Consider the following 13800-nt stretch of genomic DNA (forward strand, 5'->3'; position numbering starts at 1 on the left):
TGGCAGCAGACTAGTTAAGAGGTTATTGTAGTTTTCTAAAATTAAGATGTAGGCCTGAACTTGGTAGTGACAGAAGAAATAACGTCGAGAAGTATACAAAGTAAGAATGACATGAAAAACCTCACTATATAGAAGTATGACAGATGAAGGAGAAGATAGGATTAAAGCTGATCTCCGAAGTTCAGAGTTAGGTTGGGATTGGCAAACTGCAACCTGTGAGCCACATGTAGCCCACTTCCTTTTTTTCAGGCCCATGAACCAAGAATAGTTTTTACATTTTAAATGGTTGGGAAATAAATCAAAAGAAGAATATTTTGAGAAGTGTAAAAATGTAAAGAAAGTCCGATCTCAGTATTCATTATGTATGCAGCTACATTGATTCACTCATTCATAATACGTTTATGACTGGCTTTCATGCTTCAATGGCAGACTTGATAGTTGTACTAGAGTCCATATGGCCTACAAGGCCTAAAGTTTACTGCCTGGCCCTTTGCAGAAAAAGTTTGCCAGCTCGTGCTTGGCAGATGGTTGGTAGCACTAAGATAGGTAAAACTAGAGAGAGACTAGATGTGTATGGAGAAGAAAACACTTTTAGTTTGTGTTTCTGGTGCCTATGGGGCCATCTACATAGATAGCAACTCAGGATGCGGTAGGTTTTGTAAGTGTAGAACAGTAGATTCAGAAGCCTAAGCATGAAGGTAATAGAAATCATGGCCATCCAAGGGAAGTATTTAAATTGAAGCCCTAACCCTGAGAACTAGCAGTATTCAGTAGAGGCAGTTTCCAAAGGATACTGCAAAGGAATATTTCAAGTGTAAAAAGACAATTATTTTATTTACTTTTATTGTGGCGAATGACACATAGCATGAAATTTACTATTTTAACAACTTTTAAGTGTATAGTTGTGGGGTGGTAAGTACATTCACATTCTTGTATAATCATCCCCACTAGCTATGTCCAGAACGCTCATGTTCTCCAAATGAAACTCTGTATAAATTATATACTAATTCCCCATTCTACCTGCCTCCCGGATCCCCCCTATCCCACCCTCACCCCCAAGCCCCGACAACTACCGTTCTACTTTCTGTCTTTATGAATTTGACTACCCTGGGAACATCATGTAAGTGAAGTTATACAATATTTGTCTTTTTGTCTTTTCCATATTTCACGTAGCATAATGGAGAGGAGAGAGTCTTAAGAAGGGGGTAAAGACCAAAAGTATAAAATGCCAAAGAGTAGTGAAATAAGGATTAATGGCTGTTTGTAGAATGTGGCATTTGGGACACTGCGGGGTCTGAGTTAATCTTTTCATGGAATGAAAGAGATAAAAATCAGGTTGCAGTTAGTTGAGGAATGATTAGTAGAAAAGGAACTAAGAGTATTTTGTCAATATGTAAGGAAATGGATGTGGGATGCTGGGAATTATGGTGATGGGGAAGGGTTTTCTCTTCCTCCCTTCCTTACCTTCCTCCTTTTTCTTCCTTCCCTTCCCTTTCTTTCTTCCCTTTCTTTTTCTTTTCTTTTTCTTTTTTTTGAGAAAGGGTTTGCTCTGTTGCTCAGGCTCCAATGAATGGCGTGATCTTGGCTCACGGCAGTTTCGACCTGCTGGGCTGAAGCTATCCTTCCACCTCAGCCCCAGAGTAATTGGAACCACAGATGTGTGCCACCACACCTGGCTAAATTTTAATTTTTTTTCATAGAGATAGGGTTTCACCATGTTGCCCAGGCTGGTCTGGAACTCCTGGGTTCAAGTGATCCGTCCGCCCGCCTCAGCTTCCCAAAATGCTGGAATTATAGGTGTGAGGAACTGCACCCTGCTGGTTTTTTTTTTTATTTTTATTTTTTAAAGATGATAGAGACTTGCTTATGCCTATAGGCTGAGTAGGGTTGAAAATAGCTAAGGAATGGGAAAGGGAGAAGCAACTACAGTGAAGAACTGGTGTATTGGAATAAGAAAGCTAGAATTAAGTTATTGGTGAGAGAGTTCTATGTCAGACTTTAAATTTTTAGTGGTAAAGCATTCTGGGAATTACTCAGTGATTGCATCTTTTCTGTTATGTTCGTTGTTTGCCACAATTACTTTTTTCATGTGTGTTTAATAAAGATGACCAGGATAAAAAGGTGGATACTCTCATGGTACCATCAAAAAGGCAAGAAGCATTACCCCTACACCAAGAGACTAAACAAGAAAGTGGATCGGGGAAGAAAAAAGCTTCATCAAAGAAACAAAAGACAGAAAATGGTGAGATGTTTAGATATGCATTATTATAATGCTAATTCTAGAGAAGTACACCAGCACAAGGACCCCGGAAATCTGACATGCTCTTTAGCCCTCAGTTTAATGTGTGCTAATGACTACTGTAATACTAATGCAGGTCTAAAATTATCTTTAGCCTAATGACTTTGTAGTGCTTTGACAGATGGGCAGAGTGTATGTTGGAGATGAAAAAGTTTATCTGCCATTTAAAAAGGGCAAAGCATTTATAAATATTCTTAACTCTGTTTTGAAAAAAAATAAATAGCATACAGACCATAGAAGAAAAACATTCTTGAAATATTTGTACTTTTTAATATCACTTAAAGATTATGCTTAAGGATATTAGCTAGATTGGGCATTAGCTTACATTTCTAATTCCTAAACAAACGTGCATGCGTATATGGTAAGCATCAAATTATAAAGGATAGAACAATCTTATTTGTTCAGAGTTTTCCAGGGAAAGCTTGGTTGTGAAATTTGTGAAGACTAAACAACAGTGATTTCCAAATAATACTGGGCTTTGGTATTAACTAGTGCTAGAAAATAGTAAACTTGGAAAGGGAAAAGATGAAATTCTATTATTTACATTAAAATTATGACATATCAATTAGGTATGAAAGAAATATTACCTGAATATATATGTTAAAATTAAATGTTAAACAGTTTTAAATAAAAGAAGAAAACTATATAAGGTTAAAAGCTCTTTTTAAAAGGTAGGAATGAAACAAAAAGAGATTTTCATCTGGGTGTGGAAGTTTGTATCTCTAACCAGCAGACATTAGGCTTAATGTTCAGACTCTTCAAATTCTTCCCATTTAAATTAGGAACAAAATAAAGAGGTTTCTTCTTCCACTTTTAATGTTATATTGGAAGTTTTGGCAAGTGTAGATATGCCATGGAAATTAGAGGCATAACTATTCAGAAATGAGAAGCTGTCTGCAAGGAACAGTGATTTTTGCGCTTAGCAAGTACAAAGAACTTGATTAAAAATTATCAACTACAGCAAGTCAGTAAAGTACCAACATAAAGACTAATAGTTTTCCTTGAGCACTAATTAAGTGGAAATAATTCTTACATTAAAACAAAAATTAAGACCTAAGGATGTGTAAGAAGTTTGTAGATATCATTAGAGGAGATATGCTATACACTTCTAGATAACTTAAGTGATTTACTATAAAATAAGACTTGAACTGGTACTGCTTCATTGGAATGATTGTTTTGACTTGTTAAATGATTAAATAGGAATTTAAAACCAAATTGAGCTACTATTAGAGGTTTCAAAATAACTGCATTTATCATTAAAGTATGCTTGCGTGTCATTTACTCTGTTTTTAAAAAATTCTAATTATGATTTTGTTGAACTTAAATTTCAGTCTTCGTAGATGAACCCCTTATTCATGCAACTGCTTATATTCCTTTGATGGATAATGCTGACTCAAGTCCTGTGGTGGATAAGAGAGAGGTTATTGATTTGCTTAAACCTGACCAAGTAGAAGGGATCCAGAAATCTGGGACTAAAAAACTGAAGACTGAAACTGACAAAGGTAATATATGGGATTTATAATCTGTGTTGTACTATAAAAACACATTTGTGAGTTCTGATTGAGTCATAGATTTCATTTTCTCATAGAAACAATGCATTACTTTGGGAGGCCGAGGTGGGTGGATCATGAGGTCAAGAGATCGAGACCATCCTGGTCAACATGGTGAAACCCCATCTCTACTAAAAATACAAAAAATTAGCTGGGCATGGTGGCGCATGCCTGTAATCCCAGCTACTCAGGAGGCTGAGGCAGGAGAATTGCCTGAACCAAGGAGGCGGAGGTTGCAGTGAGCCGAGATTGCGCCATTGCACTCCAGCCTAGGTAACAAGAGCGAAACTCTGCCTCAAAAAAAAAAAAAAAGAAACAATACATTGCAAAAGATTAATCCAATCCTTGTAGTAGAAGACTTATTGGTAGTCTTTTAGTCCAGCCTCCTCAGTTTTGTAGATCTAGAACTTGAATTTGACTTGCTAAAGGTCCCACAGCTATTTTACCATCTGATGATCATTTTCCAGCTACTACTGTCTCCTGTGAGGTTTCTTGACTAATTCATAACTTTTTAAATTTAACAGACTCTTTTTTTTTTTAGAGTAATTTTAGGTTCACTGCAAAGTTCACTGGAAAGTACAGAGTTCCCACATGTCCTGTTTCCACATGTGCACACATCTACCTTTTAAAACTTATAGTTTAGCTGAATTATTAAAAGCGCAAGGCTCCTTTGAGTCTGGTGGGTGGCACTGCCTTTAAGAAGAAGATGTTAGTGCCTGATACGAGAACCTTGGGAAAAATAAGGATGGGTGGGTCAGGAGGTGCTTGATGCAGGGATTTTTAAAGTGTCAGGATGGTTTGTATATATTTGATCTTCATAGAATCAGATTTCCTTTTTATAATTATCTTAGAACCTATTTTCTCATATGTGAAATTTGGCTTATGTATGTCTCAGGATTGTTTTTCACAGTTGGTTGTTAGTGTGCAAGGATTATTAAAGTTGAATGAGAACATTGTGAATATATCTAGTGCAGGTACTAGCATGTACTAGACACCGAAGTGATTTATTTTTTAAGTCAGGACATACTGACATTTTAGTATTTTGCAGTTTGAGCAAACTTTTAGTTAATGTAATTATTCTGTATTATAGGTGGTAAACCCATTTTTTCCTCTTCGCTGTAGTATTTATTTTATTTGACCTGAAGCGTGTATCTATTTTCTTTTGGTTATTGGCTTTCTGGGCCATGAATTCTTCAGGCTTACCTTTGCTAGAGTTGTCTTTTAAATGCCAATTCTTTTTTTTTTCTAATTAAGAAAATGCTGAAGTGAAATTTAAAGATTTTCTTCTGTCCTTGAAGACTATGATGTTTTCTGAAGATGAGGCTCTTTGTGTTGTAGACCTGCTAAAGGAAAAGTCTGGTGTGATACAAGATGCTTTAAAGAAGGTAAGCATGTGTTTTAATTATGGGCATATTTATGAGCAGTCATTAGAAGTTCACCAAACAAGACTTTAGCCAGAGCAATTAGTATCTTCTTCCATCCTTAACATCTCAGAACATATAGTGTGGAATGCCTTCAGAAAATACTTTATATATTGTATTAGTTCATTTTCATGCTGCTGATAAAGACATACCCAAGACCTGGTAAATTATAAAGAAAAAGACTTTAATGGGCTCACAGTTCTACATGGCTGGGGAGGCCTCACACAATCATGGCAGCTGGTTAAAAGCACGTCTTACATAGCGGCAAGGAGGAGAGAATGAGAACCAAGCGAAAGGGGTTTCCCCTTATAAAACCATCAGATCTCGTAAGGCTTATTTACTACCATGAGAGCAGTATGGGGGAAATCACCCCTATGATTCAGTTAGCTCCCACTGGGTCCCTCCCATAACACGTGGGAATTAATGGGAGCTACAGTTAAAGATGAGATTTGGGTGGGGACACAGCCACACCATAACATTCCACCCTGCTCCTCTCAAATCTCATGTCCTCACATTTCAAAACCAAACATGACCACCCACTGGTCTCCCAAAGTCTTAACTCATTTCAGCATTAATTCAGAAGTCCACAGTCCAAAGACAAGGCAAGTCGCTTCTGCCTGTGAGCCTGTAAAATCAGAAGCAGGTTAGTTACTTCCTAGATACAATTGGGGTACAGGCATTGGGTAAATATAGCCATTCCAAATGGGAGAAATTGGCCAAAATAAAAGGGCTACAGGCCCCATGCAAATCCGAAATCCAGTGGGGCAGTCAAATCTTGAAGCTCTAAAATGAATGATCTCCTTTGATTCCATGTCTCACATCCAGGTCACACGGAAGCAAGAGGTAGGTTCTCATCTTCTTGGGTAGCTCCACCCCTGTGGCTTTGCAGGGTACAACCTCCCTTCTGGCTGCTTTCGTGGGAGGGTCTGTGGCATTGAGGGTCTGTGGCTTTTCCAGGCACATGGTGCAACCTGTCTGTGGATCTACCATTCTGGTATCTGGAGGATGATGACCCTCTTTTCACAGTTCCACTAGTCAGTGCTCCAGTGGGGACTCTGTGTGGAGGTTTCAACCCCACATTTCCCATCTGCACTGCCCTAGCAGATGTTCTCCATGAGAGCCCCACCCTGATGGCAAACTTCTGCCTGAATATCCAGGTGTTTCCATACATCCTCTGAAATCAAGTCAGAGGTTCCCCAAACCTCAATTCTTGACTTCTGTGCGCCCGCAGGCTCAACACTACGTGGAAGCTGCTAAGGCTTGGGGCTTACACCCTCTGAAGCCACGGCCCACGCTGTACCTTGGCCCCTTTTATCCATGCCTAGAGTGGCTGGGATGCAGGGCATCAAGTTCTAGGCTATATACAGCAGTGGGGCCCTGGGCCCTGCCCAGGAAACTATTTTTTTTCCTTGTAAGTCTCCAGCCCATGATGGGAGGGTCTGCTGCAAAGGTTTCTGACGTGGAGACGTTTTCCCCATTATTTCGGTGATTAAAATTTGGTTCCTCATTACTTATTCAAATTTCTGCAGCTGGCTTGAATTTCTCCTTAGAAAGTGCGTTTTTATTTTCTATTGCATCATCAGGCTAAAGATTTTCCAAACTTTTATGCTCTGTTTCCCTCTTAAAACTGAATGCTTTTAATAGCACTCAAGTCATCTCTTGAATGCTTTGCTTCTTAGGAATTTCTTCCTCCACAGACACTAAATCATCTCTCTCAGGTCTCTAGGACAAGGGCATAATGGTGCCAGTCTCTTTGCTAAAACATAGCAAGAGTCACCTTTACTCCACTTCCCAACATGTTCCTCATCTTCATCTGAGATGACCTCAGCCTGGATTTTATTGCCTGTATCATTATCAGCATTTTGGTCAAAGCCATTCGTTCCAAACTTTCCCACATCTTCCTGTCTTCTTTTGAGCCCTCTAAACTGTTCCAACCTCTGCCTGTTGCCCAGTTCCAAAGTCGCTTCCACGTTTTTGGGTATCCAGCAGCGCCTCACTCCTGGTGCCAGTTTACTGTGTTAGTCTGTTTTCATGCTGCTGATAAAGACATACCCAAGACTGAGTAATTTATAAAGAAAAAGAGGTTTAATGGACTGTTTCATGTGGCTGGCCTCACAATCATGGTAGAAGGTGAAAGGCACATCTTACGTGGTGGCAGGGAAGAGGAAATGAGAACCAAATGAAAGGGATTTCCCCTTTTAAAACCATTACATCTTGTGAGACTTATTCACTACCATGAGAAGAGTATGGGGGAAAACACCCCCATGATTCAGTTATCTCCCACCAAGTCTCTCCCACAACACGTGGAAATTATGGGAGCTACAATTCAAGATGAGATTTGGGTGGGGACACAGCCAAACCATATCATATATTCACACTAATCAGTTCACTTATTTAAAATGACATCTGTTGTCATCTCATTCTTTGACAGAAGCCAATTGCTTAAAATAAGTAAGATGATTTATATTATTTTTAAAGTCATTTGGCCCTTGACTAAACTGTACTGTGCTTTGCTCTGACTAGAAGTGCTAAAGGCAGTCAGATGATTTCTGGATGGCGTATATGAACTGTACAGTTCATGAAGATCACACCGTTCAAAGAACCTTGGGACTATTGTTGAGGGTGTGTGTGTGTGTGGGGGGGTGTTTGTAATAGTACTCTTCTAAAGGAAATTATTTGGATGGCATAATCACCGCTATGGCTGATATTTTAAAAAATTCTAAAACAAAGACCCCAGGCAGTTAACATCTCTATTCTTATGGGTCATGTTTTTTATAATATGTACTATATCATACTGGGAAAGGTGACAAGTTTTCAAGGGTTACCAATGTAAAATAAAGTGACATGGTATCTGCTATTCAATATTAGATAGTTCATTTAACTGTTTTTATTCTAAGAACACATACATGCACAGATCTTTCCCCATAACCTCTCACATACTTTCAAACCTTCAGTGGTTTAATTTTTTCTTAAAGACTAGTCTACATGATTATCTCTCACCTGATTACCTGGAATAGTCTCCAAATTGATGTTTCTGCTTTTCCTCTCAGTCTTCTAATCGTTTTTTTTCCACATAACTGTAAAGTGACCAGTAAGAGTTAAGTTATATTACTGCTTTAAAAAACCCTTTGGCTTTTTTTCTGTTTTGCAGTTAAATCATAAATCCAGATTCCTTAACAGGTCTATGTCCTGCCTGCAGCCTCATCTAATGGCACTTTTTCTTATTCCCTCACTAAATTTCACTCATACGGAGTTTTCTCTGGTTCTTCTCCCATACTAGACTTTTTTCTTCTGTCTGTCCTGTCTCCCTTTTCCTCCCAAACCCTCCCCTCCAATTTGTTCTTATGCCTAATTCTTCCTGTAAGTCTCAACTTAAATGTCCTTTTCTTATATAAGCCTAACCTGAATTCACAGTCTAAATTATGTGCCCTGCTATTCTTTCTTAAAACTGTCTGGACGTTTTGCCATAGCATTAGTATTGTAAGTCTCATACTTCTGTTGACAGTGCATTTTATACAAATCTATGGCAATTTTACAGTGTACAATGTAGTATGCTTGTTAGACAGTCTACATGTGATGCCAGTAATGTGACTTTAGAGTTAATGCTTTTTAAGATTAAAAGTAATTGCTTTAAGTGTCTCTCTTCTAATTAAAGATGGGGGCAAGAGTAATTATTTTATTGTCTGAGACAGCTTTGAACTCTAGAGTCTGGGTAATAAATCATACTGCCCTTTATTTTAGGCAGACCTTGGGAGAAGTTGGGAACTGTTAAAGATAGCATAAAGGAAGTGTTTCGAAACTCCACCTTTTTCCCCTTTTCTGAGCCTTTCGGTTTTAGATTAAAATCTTCTTGTTCTTGGTTTGTCATGGGTCGGTTCTGTTCTCTACTAAAGGAACTCTGCCTTTGTAGATGTCCTGTATCTGAGTAAGACTAGGTAAGTTTAATTTCTCTCATTTCCTGCCTTAGAAACTGAGTTGGTCAAACCTTTTCACAGATTGTTCGAAGTCCCAGATGTAATTGAATCCTTGTGCCTAATAAAGACCACCTTAGAACAAGGGGGAAGATAAATACAGGGTACTGGCATAGGATAGAGGAGTTAAGGGATTTGCCGACCACTTGAATATAGTGGCTAAGGAAGAGTCAGTCCATGGTGACTGCTTATTTTCTCTTTTGAGTAACTGGACAGATTGTGCTGACGGTGTTTGTGAACACTTGGTAGAGAGAGTAGAGGTTTGGGAAATTTTGGAAAGCTGTTTTAGACATCCATTGTGCCATTTAAATGGATATAGTCACTTTACAATTGAATGCATATTTCTCTGGAGTAGAAGAAAGGCTGTAATGGGAATGATTGAGGAAGATAATCCACTACATCAGTACATATAGTGGATGTGTATTAGATGAGGGAGGATGTGGGAGGTGATAGAAGGAAGGCTGAAGAATGAACCCCAGGAAACACCAACAATTAAAGAGCAAGGAAAATCACCACGGAATATACTAAAGAGGAGCAAAGTGGGAGGAACACCAGGAGATAGCGGAGTCACAGAAACTTTGAGTGTGGCAAGTAGGGAGGATGGGAGAAAGATCAACAGTAACATGTTTTAGAGATGTCAAGGAAGATTAAGATTGTAAAACTGGGTTTGATAGCCTTAATGAAATCAGTTTAATTGTAGTATAAGACTGTAAATAAGTACCAAATGAAAGAGAAAAGTGACAGGGAATGTCCGCTATGAATAAGCTGAGGTGGGAAGGGGAAAATAGAGCAAAAGCTAGAAGAGTTGGGGCAGAGATGTTACTTTGTGTGAGTGTACATGTGCCCTTGTATATGAGATACGAGGCAGTTGAGAGTGTGGTTGAGATCCTGAGCTCTGGAGTCAGACTTCCAGGATTCAAATCTGGATTCTGCCACTTACAGCTTTGTGGCCTTAGATAAGTTACTTAGCCTCAGTGCCTCAGTTTTCCCATGTCTAAAATGAGGATGATCAAGTTTCGAGAATTAAATAATAATGCATGTTAGGTGCTTAGAGTCCCTAGCATATAGTAACTGCTGAAAAATTTAAACTATTAATGTTATTATTAGTAAGAAAATGTTTAATTATTTTTTGTCATTGACCTTTAAATATACTTGCCTTCGATTATATTTTAAACTTTAAGTTATTAACAATTTGGGCCCCATGCTATGTAGCAGGAGGAACTGCTGTTATACCACTTAAATTTTTTTCCTAGCTTCTTTCTTCCACCCCTCTCAACTTTTGTTAATCATAGCTTTTCTGTTTGTCAGATACTTGTAATATTTAACATCTCTTCTGTGACTATAACTTTCATGTTTTAGTTACAATTTTATAGTTTAATAGTGGGTCAAAATCTCAAGTTAGTACTTTTGTCATAGCTTCTTTATTCATCTTTTGGTTAGCTGAAGTTGTTTTTCCTGGGATTTTGTCAAGAAATTTTCCAAAATTTGGCAAGTTAACCTGCTCTTTGTTGTATTTATACTCAAATAATAGTTTGGTGGGGTATAACCTTCCAGAATTTCATTTTCTTTCCTTGAAAAATTTTATGTATTTGTTGTTTTACTGTTCTCTTTATTTATATTGCTGGGTAGAGGTCTGAGGCCAGCCTGCATTCTGTACCCTTTTCATGTATTTTTGTAAAACTGCACTCTCACAATTAAAACGTTCTTTGAATAATCAATCACATTTATTATTTAGTGGATTTTTTTCAGTGTCTGATCTACTCTACACACATCAAGGGTTTCAGTTTCTTTGGCATTTAGTAATTGTACTATAATATGGCTTGACATTGACTGCTCTATTAAATTTCCCTTGGATACAGTATGGCTTTTTGATTGTTAGATTCAAGTCAGCTTTTTTTTTTACTGGGCATTATATATAATGTCCTTGAAATAAGTAAAATAACGGACATCAATTAAATACATGTAGGCTCTCCTCTGCCTATCTTCCTTATCTTTCATACTTTTAATTAAAAAAAACCTAACACATAACTAAAACTATTTGTACTTTTTATTTACTTCTCTCCACCATGAACTCTGTGGCTTTTACTGTATTTACAGCAGCATGTGCTTTTCTGTTTGCTGGTTCTAACTAGATTATATTTCTGGGATGGTGTTACTTTTACTTCCACTTTAGTTTTGCCAGCTCACGTTTGATCTCATTTTGTGTTATCTTTTCTCTGAGGTCTTTTATTTTCCAGAGATGATTCCTATATTATATTTTTAACCACAATTTTTATCTGCTCTTTGATAACCTTTTTCTCATGATTTTTTTTCACTTGTTATTTGTGTTTTTCTTCTTCTTCTTCTTCTTTTTTTTTTTTTTTTTTTTTTTTTGGTATCTTATATAGATTCTGTTTTATTTTTTTTTTTTTACTAGTACTATTCTTCCAATGAGGGGTGTTTTTCTTGGATCATCTTTATGCTAGAACTTGATACTGTTGGAGGGTCAAGCCTGACTGGTGTTCCCCTTGGGGACTGTGTATGTGTAATGAGTTTTTTTTTTTTTAGCCTTTGCTGCTTTTCAGATAAGAGACCTAGGACCTATCTGTAGAGAATCTTTTGACTGCCTCAAAAGATTGCCTTTGAGTGATGTTTTTTCAAAAAATTCTTGAGATGTGCGATTTTATCTGACTTTTTTCCTTCTTGAGACCTTCTTCCAAGAAAGTTCCTGTTTTCAGTCTTTGCACTTGTTTGTTGTTCCCCATGTCAAACTGGGGATTGCTGGTTTTACCTTTCAGGATGTGCCTGTTAATTTCAGAGAACTACACATTTATGGAACGTGTATATTCTGACAGGGTCATGGAGCATCTGGAATTGATATTTACTATATTTGGCAGTCTTTCCTCATATGCTTTGAGATTACAGGTTACTGTTTCATTCGTAGCAGCTTATATTTTGGTTTCTTTCTCTCGATCGAGGAGGAGAAGCAGGAAATTGACTCTGAGTTTAAAACTGGAATTCCCATAATTCTTCGTAAAAATCTGTTTCTTGATTGATGTGTACCTAGTTGGTAATTTCAGGATGTACAACATTAAAGAGATTTTTCTGAATATTTCACTGATCAGTATTTAATAGTTATTTTACTTTTTATATGATACAGAACTCTGCATTGACCCAAGACACTTGATACTAGATACTTCATTTTCATAGGTTTTATTAGCTCATGGTAACTATTACTAATTCTGCATTGCTTTGTCCATTGCAGTCAAATAAGGGAGAATTGACAACGCTCATACATCAGCTTCAAGAAAAGGACAAGTTACTTGCTGCTGTGAAAGAAGATGCTGCTGCTACAAAGGATCGGTGTAAGCAGTTAACCCAGGTGAAGACATTCTCATGTACAAGGGATGTACTTTCCAAATCAGAAGCAATGAAAGATTTTAGAAATTGTCCATAATTAGTTGTTTATTTATTTGTAATTTATATCCAACAAAAGTAACTTTCTTTTAGAGTTTTGGAAGGGTAGATAGAGCTGTCTCTCTCATGATATTATAGCCTATAGTTGGATTATTTAAGATAAGAGTACTTACAGATATTCTAACTTCAGAGTAACAAAAGCATTCTGTACAGAAACATGGGAATTTGTTTTAATTGGATCTGACCTAGATCTGTTCTCTGTAGAAACACAAAACTTAGTGTGATGTTGTTTAAGTCTGATTAATGGAATAAATGTGAACCCCTTAACATAGATAATTTATTTATGGAGGTTCTTATGATAAATATAATTTTTTGTCAAGTTCTTCATACCTCAGAAATTTTACTTTTGAGACGTTAAGATTAAAAAAAATCCAGAAAAGCCGATCTTTAAAACATCATGAAACGGAGAGAACAGAATTGAAACTATAGTCATTCTTCCTGAAGTGCTTATTTCTCTTTCTAGGGATTAAATGTAGTAGAGTACATGATGTTAATGTTGAGTCATTTACCTAGCCACTTGATGACATTGTAAGAATGAATGGCCTTGTTTGAATATAAATCCTTTATGTGAATTTGAAGTAAATTTAAAAAGTCAATGGAAAAAGTTGGCAAGATTAAAGTTGTTAATAAAATTAGAAACTTTAACGTAGTTTTATGTGACTATATGACTGTATTTTAAAAGTTAAAAATTAGGTTAAGTAATTTGATAATTCATTGAGCTGTATACTTAAGATGTGTATACTTCTAAGTATGTTATACAGGAGTATAACAATTTATAAATATGAATGAACAAACTCTTGCAGGCAGCCATACATTATGTAATATCTCAAATTTTGTCAAACGGTTGCTTTAGAGCAAGGACATGAACTAATCATGCCTGCAGCTAAGTTTAATATTGCTTGGCTTTTATGTACTTTGATAATTAGTATTTGTTCTAGGAGTTCTTAGTACTGGCAAAACAAAATGAAATCCCTCATTTAAGATTTGACTTAGGAAGATGATAAAACTTTGCTGATTTTTACTTTCCCTTGTTTCAAACTTTGACTCTAATATAGACTTATCTTATTCCTATTTCTTCCCTTAGGAGAGAGATTTCTGTTTCC

At 36.9% G+C, this 13800-nt stretch overlaps 1 protein-coding gene across 16 annotated transcripts in view; it reads left to right on the forward strand.

Moving 5' to 3' along the window:
* The window catches only part of KTN1 (kinectin 1), a 110708-nt gene that overhangs the window by 40470 nt on the left and 56438 nt on the right, over positions 1-13800 (forward strand). For all 16 annotated transcript variants that reach the window (XM_064365892.1, XM_064365896.1, XM_064365898.1 and 13 more), the window contains exons 3-6: positions 2105-2242; positions 3631-3801; positions 5104-5234; positions 12486-12602. In XM_064365892.1, coding sequence (XP_064221962.1) covers positions 2105-2242; positions 3631-3801; positions 5104-5234; positions 12486-12602 — 557 coding nt within the window. The remainder of the gene's footprint in view (positions 1-2104; positions 2243-3630; positions 3802-5103; positions 5235-12485; positions 12603-13800) is intronic.

This window comes from Aotus nancymaae, unplaced genomic scaffold (assembly GCF_030222135.1).
Source record: "Aotus nancymaae isolate 86718 unplaced genomic scaffold, 86718_ANA_hifiasm-v0.15.2.pri h1tg000062l, whole genome shotgun sequence".
Classification (NCBI taxonomy): Eukaryota; Metazoa; Chordata; class Mammalia; order Primates; family Aotidae; genus Aotus; species Aotus nancymaae.